At 48.1% G+C, this 22,302-nt stretch overlaps 8 protein-coding genes across 8 annotated transcripts; 6 read left to right on the forward strand and 2 right to left on the reverse strand.

Moving 5' to 3' along the window:
* Nucleotides 1-1,226: 1,226 nt before the first annotated feature.
* On the forward strand, nt 1,227-2,945 carry COCMIDRAFT_109498 (uncharacterized protein; the record flags this gene model as incomplete). Its single annotated transcript, XM_007695125.1, has 5 exons — nt 1,227-1,418; nt 1,478-1,740; nt 1,804-1,866; nt 1,924-2,022; nt 2,099-2,945. The coding sequence occupies 5 exons, from the start codon at nt 1,227-1,229 to the stop codon at nt 2,943-2,945; spliced, it is 1,464 nt and encodes a 487-aa protein (XP_007693315.1).
* A 595-nt stretch (nt 2,946-3,540) lies between these two features.
* Nucleotides 3,541-4,305, forward strand: COCMIDRAFT_9907 (uncharacterized protein; the record flags this gene model as incomplete). Its single annotated transcript, XM_007695126.1, has 1 exon — nt 3,541-4,305. The coding sequence occupies one exon, from the start codon at nt 3,541-3,543 to the stop codon at nt 4,303-4,305; it is 765 nt and encodes a 254-aa protein (XP_007693316.1).
* A 729-nt stretch (nt 4,306-5,034) lies between these two features.
* Nucleotides 5,035-5,342, forward strand: COCMIDRAFT_44244 (uncharacterized protein; the record flags this gene model as incomplete). Its single annotated transcript, XM_007695127.1, has 2 exons — nt 5,035-5,095; nt 5,152-5,342. Coding segments are annotated over 2 exons (252 nt in total), but the record flags the coding sequence as incomplete, so codon positions are not given.
* Nucleotides 5,343-5,471: 129 nt separating this feature from the next.
* On the forward strand, nt 5,472-5,738 carry COCMIDRAFT_109496 (uncharacterized protein; the record flags this gene model as incomplete). The annotated part of the gene is made up of 1 exon (XM_007695128.1): nt 5,472-5,738. A coding segment is annotated over one exon (267 nt), but the record flags the coding sequence as incomplete, so codon positions are not given.
* A 340-nt stretch (nt 5,739-6,078) lies between these two features.
* Nucleotides 6,079-7,060, reverse strand: COCMIDRAFT_30852 (uncharacterized protein; the record flags this gene model as incomplete). Its single annotated transcript, XM_007695129.1, has 4 exons — nt 6,079-6,597; nt 6,659-6,805; nt 6,859-6,879; nt 6,929-7,060. 4 exons carry the CDS (start codon nt 7,058-7,060, stop codon nt 6,079-6,081), a joined length of 819 nt encoding a protein of 272 aa, XP_007693319.1.
* Nucleotides 7,061-8,465: 1,405 nt separating this feature from the next.
* COCMIDRAFT_30853 (uncharacterized protein) lies at nt 8,466-8,995 on the reverse strand (the record flags this gene model as incomplete). Its single annotated transcript, XM_007695130.1, has 3 exons — nt 8,466-8,624; nt 8,754-8,892; nt 8,973-8,995. The coding sequence occupies 3 exons, from the start codon at nt 8,993-8,995 to the stop codon at nt 8,466-8,468; spliced, it is 321 nt and encodes a 106-aa protein (XP_007693320.1).
* A 611-nt stretch (nt 8,996-9,606) lies between these two features.
* Nucleotides 9,607-11,754, forward strand: COCMIDRAFT_109497 (uncharacterized protein; the record flags this gene model as incomplete). The annotated part of the gene is made up of 2 exons (XM_007695131.1): nt 9,607-11,062; nt 11,108-11,754. The coding sequence occupies 2 exons, from the start codon at nt 9,607-9,609 to the stop codon at nt 11,752-11,754; spliced, it is 2,103 nt and encodes a 700-aa protein (XP_007693321.1).
* Nucleotides 11,755-16,581: 4,827 nt separating this feature from the next.
* On the forward strand, nt 16,582-20,607 carry COCMIDRAFT_9911 (uncharacterized protein; the record flags this gene model as incomplete). The annotated part of the gene is made up of 4 exons (XM_007695132.1): nt 16,582-16,791; nt 16,843-16,879; nt 16,929-17,609; nt 20,471-20,607. 4 exons carry the CDS (start codon nt 16,582-16,584, stop codon nt 20,605-20,607), a joined length of 1,065 nt encoding a protein of 354 aa, XP_007693322.1.
* Nucleotides 20,608-22,302: the final 1,695 nt, after the last annotated feature.

Genomic DNA, 22,302 nt, shown 5'->3' on the forward strand with positions numbered 1-22,302 from the left:
TGGTAGTGTTGCGTAATACTATTACGAAGGTGAGGTACTAGGATTTTGTGGGGCGCACACTGGGGTGGGGCGCACACTGGTGATACACGTTATAGTAGTACTAGCCGTCTCTCGTGACTTATATACATATACTTATGTGTGTTTATGTTTGGAGCATGTTGAGTGTGTCCCCGCATGGAAATCGTCGTGTTCCCAAGAATCAACATAAGCAGAGGAATATTACTGTTGAATTCGGTTCTAACATCTAAAATTGCACTTGCGATGTGCTACTGCGAATGACAAGGCACGCCATTCAATAGGCCCGAGATTTTCACATCCGATGCTTCCATGCCGAGACGCTAGTTTTGCTCCGCCTCCACGACTTCACTCATTCCCATTACACGAACACTTCGCATACACTCCGTGTCGGCATCGTGATTGGATCTCACAATAGCTATGTCACACACTCTGCTGTTGTTATAGGCCAAACTGACCTGTTCATTGTGATGGGATGTATCGACTTCTTTGTTCAACGAATCTGGTAGGTAAGCACGGCTGCATTTCCATAACCGCACTGGCCTTGAGCAATTCCATGTCAGACCATAGCTACACCAACCGTGTCCTTATACTACTTACCCCGATCTGGCGCTTGGAAATCTGACGCATTACTTTCACCCCAGGATACCCCAAGAACAACCCCGCAATCTGGCCAGCCGGCCATGGCATGCCCAGCACGCTGGGCACATCAAGCTTAGTTGCTGTGATTGGATTGGTCCGCCCTTCGTCCATCTCATATCATCCTGAGAGTTTCTTCGTCTCGGCAGACCATGCTTGCTCGGGATAACTTGCATCTCAGCACCAGACTGGCGGTATTGGGTGCGGTGGCGGTTAGTGACTCTAGGACTAACTACCATTCTTGGGCAAATGTCCTTCACCCAGGCTTTCCCCGCCATTCTCCATGTCTTTGCTCGTCTTGGTATTGGACTACATGACCGAATTGGCAATTCTAATCCACGTGTCTATCGTACATGATGATGACCCGGGAGCTAGTGATTGTTCTCATTGGATCAAAAAAGGATCGCGGAATAATGCTGTGGCCAAGAGTTGAAAATCACCTCGGCTGCAGCCATCTGGATGGTAGTATAAGTGTAGGGGGGCGCATGTCACAAAATTTCCCCCTTGCAGATCTTCGTAGTTGATCTCACCCTCTGGTCATCGATCCAGTCTGACGACCCACTCTACACACCATGAGTAACGAGAGAGAAGAAAAGGTCGACGCAGTCCTCAAGGAGAGCTTGAATCCACCTGCGACCGGCAGCAACAGCGGCGACTACATCTTTGATGAGATTGAGGAGAGGAAGCTAGTACGCAAGGTGGACTGGAGGCTCCTACCCATATTAGGGGCTCTATACTCGATTGCGCTAATCGATCGTACAAATGTAAGTAAACGAAGCTATCGGGCAGTGTTCGTATGAAACATTCCTAACAGAACTCCTAGATTTCTAATGCCCGAGTCGCGGGCATGGGACGGGACCTCCGTCTCGATGTCGGGGACCGATACACAATTGTGCTCGTCATGTTCTTCCCCACGTACTTCCTCCTCGAACTACCTTCGAACATTGTGCTGCGCAGGGTAGGAAGCGCGAACTGGCTGTCTTTTATCGCTGTATCTTGGGGTGCTGTGATGATTGGTCAAGCCTTCGTGAAGAGCTGGATCTCACTTACTATATGTCGTGTCCTACTGGGATCCTTTGAGGCTGGGTAAGTAACCTAACTTTCCAGACTTTAGTCTTAAACCCTCTAGCTAATGACAAAATATTCTAGCTTCTTCCCCGGTTGCGTTTATCTCATTACTTGTTGGTACCGCCGCTATGAAACACAGAAAAGGTACAGCAAGCGCTTTGGCAATCACAAGACTGGACAAAGAGCTGACTTTTCTTTCAGGTTGGGCTTGTTCTACCTCTTCTCAGTTGGTATCGGTGGGCTAGCGAGTATTCTGGCATATGGTTTGATGCAGATGGAAGGCCTTTCCGGAGTTCGCGGGTAAGCAGATCACGGCCACGGCCACGGCCACCAACCGCTACTTGAGAAAAGGTGTATGTATTGACATGTGGAACAGGTGGCAATGGATCTTCATAATCGAAGGCATCCTTACAGTCGTCGTCGCCGTCGCAGCCTGGTTTATCATCCTGGATTTCCCCGACAAGGCCGAGAAGAAGGGGTTCCTGACTTCTGCTGAAGCAGCCGTGATCATGCAGCGCATTGAAGACGATCGCGGCGACTCTGTTGATGATGCACTGACGTGGGCAAAATTCGGACTACATGTCAGAGACGTCAAGTTGTGGGGATACGCAACGCTCTTCATGAGCACTACGATGCCTGCATACGCTTTCAGCTACTTCCTCCCTGTCATCCTGCTCGGCATGGGTTACAGTGCAGGACAGGCCAACGCTCTCGCCGCCCCACCCAGTCTCGTTGCCATGATCGGAGCCTTTGGCTTTGCATGGCTGGGTGACAAGTACCGAGTTCGGGCCCCGATTATCGCAGCGCAATCTATCATTACTATTGTCGGGCTTATGATTGTTGCTTACGCCGAAAACAACGGGGCACGATATTTTGGCACGTTCCTTGGCGTTTGCGGATGCCAGGGCAATGTACCTGCTATCCTTGCCTACCAAAGCAACAACATTCGCGGCCAGAGTAAGAGATCGGTTGGCAGCGCACTGCAGATTGGATTCGGAGCCATTGGTGGCATCATTGCGTCGACGGTGTTCACGCAAAAGGAAGCGCCCAGGTATCTCACGGGACTTTGGGTCACTGCTGCTTTGCAATTCTACATTCTGGGCGTCCTAATATGCTTTACCGTGTATTTCCGGAAGCAGAATAAGGTGGTGGAGAAGCAGATGGCGAACGGGGAGCCTCTGGCTGAGAGGGAGGGACAGGCTGGGTTCAAGTACACCCTCTAAGACGTGGAGGAGTCTTGTTGTGTATGTTGACGCCTCTTTTGCCATACCGTGCGGGAGTAACTGGTACAACGTGATGATATGCATATTTACTGTGCAATGTACTGTGTAATGTCTGCTCTACTGGACCCCGCTTGTAGTATTTGGCGCCTTTCTCTCCATGGCTAAGCGTGAGACGATGACGTTGTCTGCCCAACCACTACGTGTCGCAGGTTGGGCCCATGTCTCCTTGTCTCAGCCTCACTCGCTCGTAATGGCAGCCAGCTCCTCAGCCAGCAACGCCATGTGCCTCAGCTTGGCTCCTAGCCCTGCTTGAGGCATAATTACTTCTTTTTCTTCTTCTCTCCCTTCACTTGTGCACTCTTGCAGACCTGTTTCCCTTCGCAACCCATTCACTCGCCAACATACGCACATACAGTAGTTAATCGTAGTCGCTAATCGTCAACACCCTAACCCCAAGTCCGGCTCAGCGCTTTAATACGCATATACGCACATACGACCACGCGCGCAGGCGCGACACAGCCCCAAAAACAACACACCTTCTACCCCTCCCCCCATCTATACACCATCTCGACGTCTCCCACTCTCCGCCGCAGCCATGGGCTCGAAACACTACTTACACGTTGCCCACCAAATTCCTCCGCACATGCACCCCACCGAAGTCATCGCTACCCTCCACAACCACGAGACGGCCCTCACACTGCAAGCACTTACCTGCGGCCACACAAAAGCACCCTCGACCTCGCCCTCAACCCTCAAAGACACTTACTGGTACCCGCCAGACCAGTACCCCGTCTCCACCTACAACGTCACAGAATGCATAACATGGTTCCCCGGCATCGGCGAGCTAGGCAAAAAATACATTACCTTCCCAAGCTGTTTTCAGGACACGCGCCAGGGACTCAAGACGAGGGCTGATGCCGCTGCTGGTGTGACTGTGCGTGCTGAGTTTCGGGTGGTGGAGAATGGCGAGGCGGGGAGCGAGGTCGAGGGCGAAGGTATGGGTGTCGGAGACGCCAGGTGGGTCCTTGTTGAAGACGTGGAGGTTACATGTGCGTGGTATCTCATGCCATTTGTCAAGGGCAAAATGGAGCTCGCGCACCGCGATGTGTGCCGCAAGATCATCGACAGGGTCGAGCATAGGAAGCGAAGTTCAATGACGGCTGTCCAAAGACAGGACAGTGGAGCCGACGGAACAGAAGATCTGAATACTGGCTTTCTCCAGGAGACTAGAGAGCATTACAAGAAGCCACAGCCTGTGCAGTTTGGGCAGACACATCAAGCCGTCGAGGCAGATGCAGTGGATACACAGAGGACGGCGATACCTAGTGCAGATCTGCCGGACAAGATTACGTATAGGTGAATCAGTCGCAGTCGTTTTGCGTATTCAACAAAACCTTCTTGACATCATGAATCGTACAATACTTTCCAAGTAATAAGCAACGCGTTGGATTAAGTCGCATGTTGCTTATAGTAGGCTACTTTTACGTACATACTTTTGCTGGCGATGATGTACATTAGCCTACATGCTCACTGGTCACGATAGTGCACCACTCTGAGGAAGGACACACGCATTACGTCATGCAGTTGAAGAATAAACAGTAAAAGACTGTCCGTTGTCGGAATCAAGTATAGACCACAGCTAAGACTTTGGAAATAAAGCATCGCAACGAACTACGATCATAGCACGGACCGTGGCAACGGCTCGGGGTACCAGAGGGTCTTGAATTGTCCTAGTAGTGTACATGGTCACTAGGTGGTAGATCTCTACTAGCTCATTTGGAATAGTACACTTACACACATCGTGCATTTACTGTGCGTTACTGCACCTAGTTAAATAAGAAATATATCAATACACTGACGTACCATGAACCGAGTCTCGACTTTGCTCATCGATGATGCACGTACGGGCTAAGAAAGTAATATAAAGTCGTGCTTTTGGAAGCCCTTTTCTGTTATCCATCCCCCTACAACCATTCATCTTCCATCATTTTCCACCATCTACTACCATTTCAAAATGAGGGCTTCCTGGGTTCTATTCGCCTCTTCGCTGTGCACCAGCGCCTACTCCCAAGGCTTCCAAGCATCAGGCTCTGCCCAGCAAGTACTCGGCTCGCTCGATGTATCCGGGAACTCGTACAAATGCGAGAATGGTGAGTAGCCTCGCGACCTCTTTTGGAAACAAGACAATAATAATATGTGCAACTAGGTGTAAAACCCACACCCAACTGTGTTGACTCGTCGGAGAAACCTACATGCGCTTGTACTTGCAGCAACGGTATTACCTTCAACCAGCCGCTCTCGCTGAACCCGCCAACCTGCCCATCCGACGAAGTGTGCCAAAAAGCCAAAGACGATTGTCTTTTGCGTGAGCAGCAACTGAGCGCCCAACTCACCGAAGCCCAGCAAAACGCAGCCGCCGAGCTCAACAAGATCAAACAAGAGCACCTGCTCCGCGAGCAAGAACTCCTCAAGAAAGAGCAGCAGCTAACCGATGAAATCAATACCCTGCGCAACCCACCCTGGAAGTACATCGGTTGCTATACTGACAACGACTACCGCGTGCTACGAGACGGCTACAAACAAGACAACAACATGACTCGCGATATGTGTGCGGCATTTTGCAAGGGCCGCAAATACTACGGTGTCCAGTACTCGCGCGAGTGCTTCTGTGGTGACTCGTTCGAGATCGCGTCTGAAAATGTGCCGGAGAATAAGTGCAATATGAAGTGTACGGGTAGTAGCTTGATGTGTGGAGGATCGCATAAGATGAATATTTTTGAGAAGGTGTATTAGAATCTGCCTGAACAAGGTGAACGGGAGAGGGAATTTGGTGTCTGCGATGTGAAGGGTAGAGAGTTTTAGGGAAAATTGAGGATCTTCTTCAGTTCGATCTGGTGGATGTTAATTGGGGAATGAGATACAATAGTTATTAGTTAGTAGTGACAATAAAATTGATCCGGAGAGAATAGATTCGATCTTCGTACTAGTAGCCGTGGTGATGCTCTACACAGCGACATACTACATTGCCTCATTCAGAATTTAAACAGACCGCATTGCGCTAGAGTTTCATCTTCTCCGGTACATTTTGACCTTTGGAGTGAATTTTGCACTATTTATCGTTGCTATGTGCAACCTACTCGCAGGACGCCTGTACTCTACGCACTACAAACGTCATGAAATACGCATCTGGCCCACATAGCCAGAGTAGGTTCGGGTCTGCAGGCTTTCGTGCTGTCTCCACCTCCCATGAGGTCTTTGTTTCACTTCCAACCTGATCCCACAGTCGTCTCCAGCTCTCATCGCTGTGTATGAAGAATTTCCCAGTGTCAGGATGGTACGGTTCAGTCTCCTGGTTCGCTCCCATATGTCCCCCGAATATCAGAAACTCGCAGCTTGGTTTAGATAACTTGACTAGCCGATTGGCAAGACGCAACTGGTCGTCCCACGTAAAGAGATGAAAGAAGTACTGGGCGTGTACTATGCTGATTTGCCCATCTAGCTGATCCAGCTCGGAGGGAGTCTCGAAGATATTTGCAACGATGAACTTTGATGCCAGGTATTCTTTGTCAAGAAACATTTCGTATCCCAGATTTACAAGTTCCATTTTCAACTCGCACCCATACAGGTTCTCTGCAGGCATACCATCAGTAACCTATTCATATCAGTAAGCCCATTTCGTAGATGTAGCTATAGCACATATGCGGATCGTATACCATTCTGTGAATTTCCTGTCCCAAGCAACAGCCGACATCGAGGAGTTTCTCTCCATTCAGGACACGTCTTTTGATTTCGGGGTAGCATGGTGCCTCTCGTGCTTTCAAGTCCAGGAAGTAATATCCTCCAATACATGGATAGTGGGTCTGAAAATCGGGGAACAATTAGTTCTTCTCTGTGTAGTTGTTGTACTACTTACGATTTGGTACGCTCTATCTCGCTGCACTACCATCAGTCTCGGACATATCTTGGACTCGCGATCCACATACCACCTGCTTAATGTGCTCCGCGACGAGTTCGGGTCGGATGTTGCTGTGTTTCTCGAAGACCTCTCTTATAGCGGGTTTAATCGTTTCCGGCTCCTCCATGTACCAAGATGCATGTGAAGATTCAGGACACATCGTACGTGGCGATGCAAGTCAACGAAGAAATTTACTAATAGTGGGGGACTTTGTATGTGAAAATAGAAGAAGAAATAAGCCTCTTGAATTTAAATGACATATCCCATCATTCACCGCTATTTTCAGCAAGTAATACCAACTGCAGCTCAGCTACCAAAGAGATCCGTTATCACTCGCGCTGGATCACATGGCTGTTGAATCTCGGTAATATATACCTGTCAGAGATGCTAGTGCAGATTCCCTTACCATCTGGTGATCAAATCCACACTGATTTCATTGGCTTGGAAGTCTGCATCAGTGTAACGTTCACGTGAAGTGATCATGTATGATCTACCGCCGACCGGAAATACGTCATAGATAGACCGAGTGATTGCTAGAGTTCCCATCTAAGAGAATAGTCTTTCTTTTGTCTGCAAAACGGAACAAATACAAATCTAATTGCGAGACTAATAGTTGATTTGAGTTATTAAAGGTGCGTAGCAGGTTTTTTGTTAGATGTAGCAGACTCTTGAAAGGAATGTCTTACCCCATGCTCGGCCACTTAGTGGCTAAGTTGCTGCAACTAAAATAGCTACAACGAACTAAGTCATATTATACTCCTTGTATGATGATTTCGGCACGACTTTGACCCTCAAATTAGTTCATTTAACTAAAGCTCAGTCGGTGAATATACACCGTTGCATCAAGTTCAATTGCATCTCTAAAATATGTTTGCGACACTCATGAACAAAATTCGGTGCGGCCTAAAATGAGGGATGTCTTCTTTCCATCATGCCTCAAGTAGATCGCTCATCGAAATTGATCGGTAAATTGCATGCAACAGTGATTCGACTCTGCATATACGAATTTTCATAATCTAAAATCACGTAATACTGTCTCGTTGGCGTCTAGCTTGCTCGGTTATTTTCCAACGAGAGTTGGAATTTATCGTTTCTCGAAGAGACGGGCAGAATCTCATCGTCATACTGACAACGCTTCTGGTCTCAGCAGATCCGAACAGAGCGCCGGCAACTCACAGCAAAAGTTTATCGATTTTACAAGTCATTTGATGAGTTCTAGCGTGGTCTTTCTTTCTGCTTTCCTCAAGCTGCATACCTAAGTACATTTTTTCATGGTGACGCCACGGTGACGTACTATCCCAAGTAAGTCACTGCTGGCCTCGAGCCGAGGCCGCGTTCAAACATCGTCAATGCTTGCGATAGCGTAATGTGGAGCTGAGCACGGTGCTTTTCTCTGATGGCACAGAATACTTTCTGGGCGTATTGGGACGGAGTGGCTATGCCAGCGCTTGACTGGCTCCATTCATGTCTAAATAACTGTTTGTTATGGTATCGAGTATTGCAAAATGGGTTGTTGGTGTGATAGCTAGTCAAATGGTCCGTAACGAACGTAAACTCATGACCTATTATAGAAATTTTGAGAAGTGATGGCATGGTCGAGGACCATTGTATGAACCACCAGTGAGCACCCATGGCGCATCAGACGCAGTGTTGTTGGTAGTGAATGGTAGCTTAACATTCTTAGCAAAGATGACAGTATCGCGCATGGCTTGATCAAATTTGAGCTATTTTAGATTTGTAATAGTGTGCTCGGACTCCGCTATAATAAGAAGCCGGTGATACGGAGGTCGGCTACAATGAATTTCGCTCAGATCATCATTATTGACGGATTCAGCTATAGTATGATCACATACCTGCATGGAACTGTTGTCGATTTCATTTGAATACCTGAGATTTGGCAGCGAGTTTGCGAGATCAAAAACGAGGTGTCTTTCAGATGTACTCCCGCTTCCACTTCCGTACTTGTATTCGTGTGTTAAGTTGTATGAAGATCTATGCAAAAGTTATTGGGAAACTATTCTTCACTATGTTTACTAGTGACATGCTAACCATACGCCCACACTTTTACACACCTAGCATTGGGTGTAAAAACCATGCATTAATGCGGTTATTACGTTCCCTTGATATGTTTTATTCTCTATCAACTTTATACGACGTACAAAAGGTAATATTTTCTATATATACGAAAGCGATAACTTGAAATAAACAAATATTGGGGGAAAAGGATCTTCGTTTCCTAAAACTTATCACGTGGGTTGAAGGTGCTAGAGGGGGCGGTGAAGGTGCCTAAATTATACGGTGATACCCCAAGGAAGGCAGCCTGGGCTCGCATCCCTGGTATGAATCTAAAATCCTGAGAAATAGAGCTAACACCATTTTTTTCCGCGGCCTTGCAAAGGTTGCAACAGTATCTAGGGCATACATACATACTTCAAAAAGCGTTCCTTCGATCTTGCTCATACGAACAGAGTGGCCGCCTCAGTGGTTCTAAGTATAGCCTCATTTTTGTAGCGACTTGTTCAGGCGGTTCGGCGCATTATGCGCACGAACACGGTATAGCACTCAAGCCTCAATAAGCCACCGTGCCAAGCACCGTGTCCAACCAAATGCGGCTGAAGCGCTGCCTGGCCGAGGTTACTCATGGAGGGGTCATACACCAGTCGCACATCTCCCTTCAAAGTGAGCAGACGAGTTTAGAGAAACACCATGTCGAATTACAGCCCAAACACTCAGCCTGGCGGTTACCAGGGCGCTCCACCGAACTACGCCAATCAACAGCAGCAGTATGGACAGTCAGGCCACACGCCCAAGGCTGGCGGCATCTTTGGGCAGATGATGAGTCAGGCTGTCTCTACTGGAAAGCCGATGGTGGATAAGCTAGGACAGACATTGAGCTCGAAGCTTGGAAACAAACCTGCCCCTGGCCCTCCTCAACATCTGCAGAGTTACCAAAATTATCAGAGCCACCAGAACCCCCAAGGCCAAGGCCATGGTTATCAACAGCAGCAGTGGCAGCAGCCTCAACAGCAACAGCCGACTCCGCCGACCAACTCTTACACTCCTGTACAGCCCTCACTATACCAGCCAAACTATTACTATGGAGCCTCGACTGCTGCTTCGCCAATTCAGAACTATTACTACCCGCAACAGAGCCCTCCCCCTCCACCACCAGTACAAGCGACTGTTGCACAACAGCCACTGAGCGCGCCAGGTTACAACACATCTGAATATGGACAAGGGCAGCAGGGCCAGCTCGGACAGACAAACGCTATACAACCTCAGCAATACTTTCCGCATGAGCAGCAGACTGCATATAGCAGTCAGAAAACTGCGTTTACAACCGGAGGCCAGACTGGGTTTCAGCCACAGTCGGGATATCCTCCGGCACCACCAGTGCCACCGCATCCAAAAATCTCACCACCAGAATCAGCAGTATCTCCAAGTCAACAGTCGCAATGGGGGTATGAAAAAGACCATGCTCCACATGCTGGCCAGCAACAACAATCATATTCGCCTGTGCCAAACACGCCATCCCAACAGGAGCTACAGCATCAACACCAACCACAGCCAAATCTGCCGGTACCAAACACGCCGTATCAGCAAGAGCAGAATCAACAGCAACATTGGCATCCCATGTCACCTGCCAGTCCAGGAGCTCAGGTGGAGAACTCAATTCCTCTACCAATAAGTCCTCCACCGCAGCACAAAGATGCACAAGTACAGTTGCCACCGACCAATCTCACACATACGCAGCCATCTACGCCAGCCCCTCCTCAAAGCTCCGTGTCTCCAGCTGCACCTACCGAATTCACCGCTGAATTGCCCGCCGACTTGGCAAACTTGAACTTGGGAAATTCCCCTATTGGCACAAAAGCGATTACTCCATCCCCACAGGATCTGGTGCATAGTCCTTCCACTCAAGCTGCTTCACCATCCAAAGGTTTTACAGTCCCCCCGCGAAAAGCCAGTGCTAGTAGTGTACCGCTTGCAGATCCTTGGAGTTTCGTAGACCCAGTTACAGAAACCCCGACTCGAGAATTTTATATCTTAGCTGATTTGTTGTTTGATGCCCTGGACCAAAACTTTGAGCCGCGAAACTCTGGTTTGTTGGAAGCGCCTAAAATTTTGGCAAGTTGGATCGATTTGCCCGAGGATGCGCGCAGTAAGTCACCTCCAAGGCCGTCCGAAGTTCGCGCTAACATATTAGAACTTTACTCATACAATGGGTATACAGCCCTTGCGCATCAATTTGGACTGGAAGGTATCCCGCACGTCATGATTCCTGTGCAGCCTCACTTGGCGCCCATATGGAATTTTGATGAGCAGGCGCATGCTGAAGAGCTGAAGATATCAGAGCCGCTCTCTGCTACATCGTCGTACGCAACATACATACCCGCACTCAACCGTGCTGGCTGGTACAAGTTCTTCTTCCTCGAGATTATGCAGAATCCCGACGAGATTTCCACATTGATGCCAGCGCTCTGCGCAGACACTTACAAGCCTGGGGTACTCAATCACCCGGACTTGAGCAAAAGGGATAAATCCGAGATTCAGGCCCTGCGATTACGCGCCGACGAAGTGCAGACACTTGCGATCAAGCGCGTGGGCGACGAGGCGAGGACCGCTATGATGCTTGATCCCAATATTCCTGTGTCCAGTGTCGTGCAGGCCAGAGAATCTCCAGCAGCGTCTGGAACGCTAGAGCCTGGCTCGCCTGAGGATATAGCCGTGCGGATGCATCGAATTCAAGCAGAGCGGCAGTTCAACGACATGGCAGTGAGGACGGTACTTGGCGCAGGTATCACGTTTGGACCAGCAGGTGGCTACTCAGGCGGATATGCCAGCTTAGTATGATAGGTAGCTTCGGCATACGCGTTTCACATAAGAAGTAGAAGGTTGTAGCGCATTTCAGTATATCCATGAGCAAGTGAAGAAGCAGGTTTTGGTTCGTTTGAAAGTGCACAAAGTGGTGTAGGTTACATCGCCAGGTCTGCTTTAGGCTGTTAGTGTTAGGTTGACACGAAAGTTTGTTCCAGTTCCTAAGATGAATAATTATAATAAAATTTCTATAAGAACCAATACTTGCAGTGAGGCAGCCAAGGTCAGCACAGCGATCTCCAAGATTCTTGGAACCGGCATAACAACCACCAGTGACATGTGGGGAATGGCGCATATTTACTAATGGGATACGGATAACAAAATGACGGTCCAGACCAGCAATGCCGCGTCGCACGTCATGTGCATGCTTTCGCCTTCGTTTCGATTAAATATATGATAGAGATAGTGTAGTGGCCATCTTCGCCATCATGCAGTCGGACACGATACCACCCAGAGAGGCCGCACCAGTTTCTTCTGCTTCTTTGCCCGCGCGTACACCTGGCCGTGGGGGCGTGCAAAACTCGCTTGTCAGAGCAGCAACTGCGGCGAAAACGAACCGTCGATCGCGAGACTCACTTCGAGATACGCGCAAACATGCGACATGGTATCCAAACCCTCCAAGTCTTTATACGCATGCTAGCCCAGGGGACAAAACGATGCACTCACCATCGGCCTGATGCAGCACACCACCGAGTTTGAGCGACAGCGCAATACTCTCAAGCGTCGCTACGATGCAATCGCCGCCGTTAAGTATCGGCTTGAGCTTGAAATCGAGTCACGCACAACGACCCACTTCTCAAGCAGCTATTCTAGGTCATGACACTGAAGCATTTGGATCTCTAATCGGACTGTGTACTTAGCTTGGGCAGTTGCTCAGTGGTCGTGACACGCACAGTAGGTAATTCTAGTCCTGACCAAGATCTGAACATGGTTTTCAGTGTATAGTATTTCTGTCTAGACTGCGGCACTATGTGGGGAGACAGTAGAAAGTAGCGCATTGTGTTCTTGTACAAAAGATTTATTTGTCTTGAGTGCGCCGGATTTCACAAGGTCGTCCTAGATGCTTTCCTGTTCCCTTTCGGAAGGGGGGGTTGCTGCATCGGCTTCGCTTAATCGTGCTGTTTGCGTTTTCAGTGCTACGCATCCTCAGCTTGCGCGGACGACTTGCGCTGACAATTGCACTTTAACTTGCTCTTAGCGGCTTCTGCCTTCGCTCGTGTCTCTTCTCATTCATCACATATTGCGACTTTCATCTCTTTGTCAAAAGCTACAATTGCTCTGGTGGGCTCGGTGTATCCCTGAGTATAGTACTGGAAATTTAGTGGCCAGGCTTGCACATCTTCAAGGAAGTTGTGTAGCGCAGACTACTCCACAATGTAAAGTCGCCGAAGGTAAGGAGGGTAGTTTCATTAGCATTCATAGGTAGCGATAGGCTAATTGATTAAAATGTCCTTTCATTTTCAGCCTAGGAAAGCGCCTAGCGTGTAAAACGCATCTCAAATATCTACGTAGACGATTTGATTTCTTAAAAAAAACCTCTTCTTATCTAAGTTAAATGCAGGGCGGTATATCCCATCTCGTGTAGTTGTACAGGGTAGACAATCCGCCAAATATTTTCCTTTCGCTACATCCTCGAGTTGTCATCATGACCTTTGCCTTAGCCCAATGTACGTTAGTGCGCACCCATGATTCTGGGTGATATAGCTAGGATCTCAGGTTATATGTTCGCTACATGGCTGCAAGGCGAACGATTGGTGTACCATCCTCACTACCTCGCGGACTGAAGATAATAAAATCACACCATAAATCGCAACACCCAGCCTATCCTATCATTCTATATTCTCATACGGAACTGTACACTTACACTTGTGTAATGATTCTGAAAGATATTGCAAGTAAACAGCTCCTATTTGTCAAGAACTCTACCAGCAGATTGGCTATCAATTCACAATGACATGATGGGCAAATATTGTATGAGTTTTTCGAGATGAACCGCCAACGGGCAGTAGAGGATGTATCATATTTGAAGATGCGATTGCCCGATTGCGAGTCCCGTGGTAAGGGAATCTGTCCTTTATCGGGACTACGCTGCACTTTAGAGTGGTGAGCATGCTTGCGGGTTGTTCATATTCCAGTTGACCCCATACTTTCCCTCCGAAAGGACGTAGCAGGTTATCGCCGCCTCGAAGGATCCAGAGAGCTGCAGTATGCATGCGAGGAAGGCAGACCTAGAGTACGGGAGGATACTGACTTCTATCTGCAAGCCTTCAAAAATAAACAGGAAGATCGTTCACAATGATTCAAATCAACTTCCACGGTACGGTTGTTCGTGGCTTCTGCTATTACTAAGAGGCATCCCTCGGCGAAACGGGAGGGATGTTTCAAGGAAGGCGAATAACGGGAAAAAGTGGCGGGGTACTCCATGCTGGGTGAGATCGGTGAGACTCACGTCAGAGCTGATAATTCTGAAGGCATCATTCTCAGCAAAAGACCCCACGTGCGACCTTCCCTCAGTGCCGGTAGACACATGCCGCATGCAGGAAGCCGATGGTATGCCGGTCAATGGCTGCCAAGATACAGAAAACGACATCAAGAAGTGGCTGTGAAAGTCTGAGAATGGTTTCCAATACGTGGAGCTGGGGAAAGTGGAGCTGGCTCCGATGGTTCACTGATGAAACGCGGAGAGTTTTGAACATACGTATTTGAACAGCAACTGCCATGGTTTCAAAGCGGTGGCAAGATGGCAAGATCCTCCCAGCATTGCAAGTGTTGAGAATCGCCAAAATACGGCGTAGGAACCATGGCTACGCATGACCAGTGTCCAGTAGAGAAAATCCGGGAAATTTCGAGGCATCCCACAAGATCACGGCTCTAGCGGCGGAAGGGGCTCAAGGTCGGATGTTGGAAAGTACGTGCCTCGGAACGGGTCCTTTCCTGCAAGCACACTCGAAAGTCCTCCGAGTATGGCCGTTCGTAATCAGTGGGTCTAAACGTCCTGTTTTCCTTGAATAATTGCAGTTTGTGACAATGACTGTCGTGGTGTGAAGCACGACTTTGATAACGATATCTCTGCCTAGCATTGAGTACGAAGCGTCTGGCGCCTCATCGTCTGGCGTCTGTTCAACACCTGATTCATTTGGGCGCTGATTGGTGCTGAGTGATGTTTGATTCCTGTTTTGTATCCGTGCGAGAGCTAGAAGGACCCACAAACGAGTCAGTCCAAAGCACTGTCGAGAAAGTTGCCATAAGTCCGCAAAGGCCTCGGTAAGTCTAAGAACAAGTGTGGCGAACTGAGGGCCTGTTCGCTTGTCCCTTCTCCATTTCTGTCATTTTGTGCTGAGTTTAGCGCTTCAACAAGGGAAGCCTGGCTAGCGTTGCAGCTGGGCTATCTAGATTGGGAATGAAAACGGAGGGGGTGTTCAGTCACTGCAACTCCGTTTTGTAGTTACGCCGGATCACGTTACAGGCTACTCCAACAAAACTAGCAGCAAAAGGAGTCTTCAGCTCCAGCTTGAGCTCTGAAGGTTGAAGTTGAAAACACCGTTCAGTTTCGCGTGATGTAAAAAGGAGAAAATATAGTGCGAATTAGTGGTGGATATGAATTTTTACGGACGTAAAGCTAGGAGAATCTAGCGCGGTTTTAGAGTAGCCAGGTCTCCATTTTTTCGAATACAACTCCGTTTACAACCTGGGTTTCTTAGAGTGAGTTGAGGCAGTTACTAGATAATGTTTAGTAGCCAGAAAACGGGAATGGAGGCGAACGGGCCCTTGGCAACGGTCGCGTGCATGCTAGCTTACTGTACCGTATCGACCCTTGGGGCTGAATTTGCCGCCCCTGTCCTGTCATCACGTCCCTCCCGCCCTTTCGCCCTGTCACAATGACTCTCGTAGCTCGGCTAAGTGGCACTAGGATCGTGGCAGCCTGAAACCACTGAACGCCTGGTGTATCTTCCGATGGCAGGGCCTGTGAGAGCGATCAACAAGCATGGCGAAAGTTGGCTCGTCTTCCAAATAACAAGCATCAAGTGAATCGCATTACAGCAGGGACAAAACAGGCTATGAAGTACATGATGAGTTGGATCCTCAACAAGTTGCGCAATCGTTAAGGGTATCGGGGAAGAGGGAGAACGACAACGATATGGGCGAGCTGCACGCAGCACGGGCGTCACACGTGGTAGCGGGCACTAAGATGACGCCAGTGGCCGAACGTTGGCCCGAGCCAGACTTCTGTTGATTCACGTGAACAGTCCCTGGTTGCTGGCTCCACTTGTGCCCATTTCGTGATTGCGCGGTCAAGTCGCCCAATAGCCACAAAGGATGCGTGCGGCTTTGCGGCACGCCAGTCGGAAACATAGCGCTCGGGCTCCTATTTGAAAAAAGTAAATGCACCGTGCCGGACAATTATGGCATGCCTATGTCGGATTGGTACGTACCCTGTTGTCGATTCATGCACACGTTCTGCCTAAGCCCCCAGCTGCATTGAACCATGATCGACGAGTATGCCCCGCCTCTCTCATTACCGTTTGTGAACACGAAATGAAGGACGGCATGACCAAAGCTGCTGCTGTACGCGTGCCGGCGTCGGCGGACAGCGAGCCGTTGAAAGTATGCTTGCATGCTTCCGCTTAACAATCAACTCCAGTGGCAGCCTTGCAACTCTCATCACACGCTAATCTTGCTGGAATAAACGAATATAAGCACTTGAAACATATATCGTCTGTTGCAAAACAACTCAGTGCTCCAGCGAAGAATCTAAATGCTAGCTACGCTCCCAATCTGTTTACCAAATTGACGTTCATCGATATGCCTGGTGGCACAAGCCCCCCATTGAGCGTTATAGCTTCGTGGCCGCCTCCGAACCATGTTAATCCAGAAGGAAGAGGAAGAGTGACGTCCAATATCGCATTCGTCCTAACGCCCATTACCTTTTTCACCGTATTCTCAAGACTCTGGGTTCGATTCTATATGCAGCGCAATGCTGGTTGGGATGACTGGCTCATGGTTGTTGCTCTTGTAAATTACATATTATTCCATGAAATGGTTCAATCACTTACTCTGTCACAGCCACTCGTCATGGCTTTGGCTATTCTTATCCCATGGAGTAAGGTTTTTCCCTATTTTCCTTCCAGTTCACAGCTGATTTCTCATAGCTGCAGACAAATATCACAGCGGAGTGCATATATGGGACGTCGATCTCACCTTGTTTGAGGTTCAACGAAAGCTCATCTTGGCCATAGAAGTCCTCTTTGTCCTCGGCACAGGGCTTGTCAAAGTTTCTATCCTTCTCTTCTTTCGTCGCCTAGGATCGCGTGGCACGTCCAAGGCCTTTAGAATCACCACCTGGGTCGCAATTGGGTTCCAAGTCGCGTCCACAATTACTTTCTTTATAAGTCCGCTTGTTGGATGCAGGCCTATCTCTGCCTACTGGGAGCAGTCCAACGTCATCAACATAGCGCTAGGAAGAAAATTCAACTGTAATGAGGAGGGCGCTGCCATGGCAGCCGCTGGCGTCATTTCCACAGTGCAAGATGTAATCTGTGCTCTACTGCCTAACTTTATCTACTGGAAAGCTCAAATCCGGTTTCGACAAAAAGCAGCCCTGATGGCAATATTTGCCACTGCTTATGGAGCAGCTGTATTTGGGGCTTTACGAACCTACTCAACCTACGTTCTCTTTTATGAGACGTACGATATTTCCTGGCAACTCTGGGAGATTTGGAACTGGACCCTACTGGAGCTTCATATTGGTGTGATTTGCGCAAATGCGCCTGCTCTCAAGGTCTTCGTCAGGCGGTACCTCAACGTCAAATCTTTAGTGTCCAAGGGCCAAGGTTCTTCTCAAACAAAATCATCCAAAGCGAAGTCATCGCAGGCAAAGTCATCGCAAGCAAAGTCATCGCAGACGGCCAGCCAAGCGAACAACGCCCCCTCAGGAAAATCCAGAGCAAAGCTAGCTTTGTGGAAAAATTCCTTCGCGAACCATGGATATTATTCACAGCCAACGCAACTATCTGTTCTTGACCAAGACGGTGGGCAGGTTCACGAAGCATCGGATCAACATACGTCGCATAATCCCAAAACGTCCGGGGACTCTAATTCAAGTCATGAACATTATACGAATGATGATATTGAGATGGGAATACTCAACAATGCTGCATCTTACCCGATCCATCCTCCAGAAGCACATAGAGGGAGTCATGGCTTGGTATCTTTATATATGTATGATAGTGAGTTAGAGGACGAAAGCATGAGTCGAGGATTTCGACACATGCGAATTGAAGTATAAGCTCTTTCACTAAGACTCAAAACCAATAATTAAGTTACATGACATTTTTTACTACCAGATAGCGCGGTGTTGAGTGGTTTCTAAAGTATTGTGAATGCCGACTAGTGCGACCAAATATCTCTTGTTCCACTAGCTTTGATATACAGAAAGGTAACAGAAGCACAGCAGTATGTCATACGAGACAACCACCACTAGGTTTAAATATGAAGTCGGCTGCTTGAATGGACGCTGTGACAAAATGAAGTGTGCAGTGTGACTACCCGTTAATGGACCTGCCATGATTTGCATTCGAGTCACCCCTCTGGTGCATGCGCTTCCCCGACAATCACTTGCATGAAGTACTGTGAACAGCCTGCTGATGGGCCTGGATTTGTCCTAGCGCTGGAGTGGAAATCTTACCCAGCTGGAACCCTTGAGACGAAAACTCATGTCATCAGCCTTTTGAGGATTTGCCATTCAAACAAAAGGATTAGTCGACAATGTGAGGCTGGCCAAGTTTGCGGTAATCATTTTCATATTCCTACTCTCACTGGTAGCTCCCATGTTTATTAAAGCTGTGGGTGTAAGAATTAGCTACAACGCTCTCTACTCGCTCGGACCTTGTATCTAGTCCTTCAATGCAACCTTCCTTAAACCCTCAATTTCAAATACTAATACCAGTCTGCAAAGTACTGCGGACGCAATGCAACGGCACATTACGGAGTTCAACATGTCTCATACGCTCACTAGTTGTAGTGATGAGAAGATAATGATGCCGAACATTAGATGTATATATCCTCCATATGCAGCCAGCACGTTGGCTACAACCGCCAGTGGTACTTTAGCGTTCTCGCCATATCCGCTCGAAGTTTTTTCCGCGCAAAGCGTAAACTCTCTTTCCAACAACTCCCTAAATTTGCGCGACCCTTTTGTGATACTCCAATTTTTGATACTCCCAGCAGCACGTTTTTGCCGTGAACGTGCACTACTTTGCGCGCATGCAAAACTGAATCCGCAGCAAGATGGACCACACCAGTGAGCAAAGTCCATAGTAGAGGACCAAAAGTGGTCGTACATCCCCAACTCAGAATACTGTTACGGCCAAGTTCCAAACTTGTCCATACGACGTTGGAAACTGCACCTGCTACCAGCACCTAATGTAGCACACTGAACGATCCCGTAGCTCATTTGAAATGCTTTGAGATGTGGATGGGAGGCAAGGTGCCGCACGCGTCATTTTCCGTACTCTTTAATACGCGTGTTGGGTCATTATACTTAAGTAATCCTGTCGGCCAGATTAACGGTGCGCTAATTGCGATTGGGAAACTTAGCCCTGGCCGATGGACCGAAAGCAGCGTCATCTCAGCAATACTCGGTGCAATAGTTGACAGTAATGTTGGCATGAGGCCTAAAGCGACAGTTGCAGAATTGAAGTTCGCTTGTATGTGCGGTGGTATATTGTCCAAGATACATTTCTCATGTTCGTAGCAGATCGACAGGAGTTGTTTGGCTATCAGTGAAGAAGGCGGAGCTGAGTAGGCAATGATGTAGTCTTCAAAAGTCATGGCGCATGTCGCTGTTGATACTTCAGTCAGGCGTGTAGAGTACCTATGGAAGAAAGAACTGTATTGTGGGAACCAGGGTCGTGGGAAGAAAGTAGATGCATGATAGCTAGAGTTGTACTATTCGGCAGTGACAAGGAAGACAAACGAATGGCAGACCAAAAATAGGGAAAAATTCGAAATCATTGTGATAGGAAACTCAAATCCCTAGCGCATTCGACATCAGATGCCTACTTACATACTTATAAGAAGACCTGGTTTGGCCCCCCACCATTGAATCATTCCTTATTGCTGCTAATCACTAGCTTTAGAACCTACTTGTAACGGGCTAAGGGTTTGCATGTGCGTGAGCGGTTTCGAATGCCTCTAAATCTACGTTTGATATATTGCCTATTTTTATTACTGATTCTCTCAAGGAGGTTCCAATGTCGTATTGCCTTCATGAAATCAGTCCTCATATGCTCCTTAATTTTCCAGCAATAAATTCAATTAAGGGAGGCGCCACACATCGTCTACACTCATGTATGCTTGATCGCCTACTTAGCGTGGTCGAGCATATGTTGCGACTTGACAAGCAAGGACTCTGTGATCCATCCACTTATTGGAATTTGTATAAACATGAAACGTAATGCATTCTTGAGAGATCGCCCATGGCAATAACTCCGTGCCATCTTTTTGTCTAGAGCTGAGTGAACAGAAAGCAATGCGTTACGTGGTCTGGTAGCTGTGTTTCAGCCTTGCGTGCTGTCGCCCACTTTTATCCGCTCATTGGGCGTGTGATGAACACCGGGCGCTTAAACATATGATGCTCAGTACTGCTGCTAAGACTATAAGGCGGTCTTAATAGGCCTGCTCACCCAATCAGGTGAAACTAATTGGTGTGAGATCGCCGACTACGAGTTCGTCCCACAGCAAGCCGAGAGCGACAACTTCTGTATCTTCAAGCAGTGTGCTAACATTGGAGACATGCTGACCACGCCCGCCAGCTCTTACTCTACGTAGAAGAGTGCTACAAATTGAACAATTGGGACTTCTTCTTTTCGTCATTGCCAGTCAATGTAGTTAGCCGATTAAACATACTTTGCAATACGTTAGCCGTAGTGCACTATTTTCAGTTACCGCTTGACACAATCAATTCATACCAGAACAGCGAAGAATTACCCCAAAGGTTCAAATACAACTTTATCTGTTTACTACTATAACTATGAATCTTAGAACCTTTTTTAATATCAAAGTGTCTTAGAATGCTAGATGAGATGGTTATCTTATTGTATAGTATATAATTGATATTTATAATAGCTAGAAGGGCAATAGAGAGTAAAGAGAAGTATTATGAAATCAGGACGGGATCAAGGTGACATATAAATTCATCTGATCCTATGGTTTTAACGTGGCTAGCGAGGGCCCTTCTATTTTTGGGGCAGAACGAGACAAAACTTACTTAGAATGCGGGTTGTAGTAATTCTGAAGGCTTAGTACAGGTTATGAATGATGCAATTCAGGCAGCCGGTTTGGAGTCAAAGGTAGCTTGGGTAGAAGACGATGATGTGACTGACACAATGTTGAAATTGCACTAGTAAGGAGAAGCCTTCATCAGCATGGAAGAAGGGAAATCGTTGGCGGACTGTGAAGAGGAAAAAATGTCCACGAAGTTCTATCTAGGTGGCACAGGAATGGCGCACGCATTTGAGAGTGGCACTGACAATACTGTATGTGATCGCGTGGCGGGTGTGTCAGAAAGAGAGCTACTGTTGCTCACGCGGATCCGGGTGGCATGTATGGACTTGTGACAACAAATTCAGACGAAATAGCTGCTGCAATAAGTGCCGGACATCTAACAGAGTGTAATACCCATGTTACTAGGGGTTGCTATGTCGGACTCGAAAGATCTAGGGATGGTTATATTGACCTTGACCGCTCAACACACTGCATGTAGTGGCCCCATCTGCATCCATCACATCCAAGAAACATCTTTTAGATGAAGATGTGCATTGAGCTGAGCATTTGCGTTGAGCTGCGCAAGGCAACAAGGGGAGTGAGAAGTCTGTGCACACCCAAGGTGCTCTCTGGTCCGGTGGAATGAGCAGCTTCTCCAGCTGGGCGCTCAAATCTGGTATCGCTCGCGTCAATACTAACAGTCGTCAAACAGCCACCAAAAGCGCCAACAGAGCTGAAACTAAAGCTGTCAGCGGATTAGGTTGGCATTATTACATAAAGATCGCACAGCCTTTCATGCAACTTCTGAGGCGACATCGACAAGGCTTAAAAAACGTAAGAGAAGGTCTATACAAGCGAACACAACCCCAATAGTTGGCAAGGTAACTGACTCAACAGCTGAGAAATAAGGTTTTGGGTGTGACAAGAAAGGTGAGAAGCGAGCGAAGGGAACACGCGCAGGGCGGAGTTTGCTGCCAGATGGGGCATAACTCCTGTCTCTGTCAGCAAGCTGTGCAGCCGATTCAGGTGATGCAGCCACGCTAGCACTCATTTGACGAAAAAGCAAATTTCATCGAGCGGGATAGCGTCGAAAAGTGTATCACTTTTCGTGTGGAGGAGGTGCAGCAAAGGCACGATGCACGCCAAGCGCGGGGAGCGTACGTAAACATCCGGCGGACCGAAACACGGGTAACGTGACGGATAAGCGAGTCGGTCAGGCAAGCGAGTCGGTCACCCTACCAACTTTGCGCACCTCTGCGG

Source organism: Bipolaris oryzae (genome assembly GCF_000523455.1).
Source record: "Bipolaris oryzae ATCC 44560 unplaced genomic scaffold scaffold_273, whole genome shotgun sequence".
In the NCBI taxonomy this organism is placed as follows: Eukaryota; Fungi; Ascomycota; class Dothideomycetes; order Pleosporales; family Pleosporaceae; genus Bipolaris; species Bipolaris oryzae.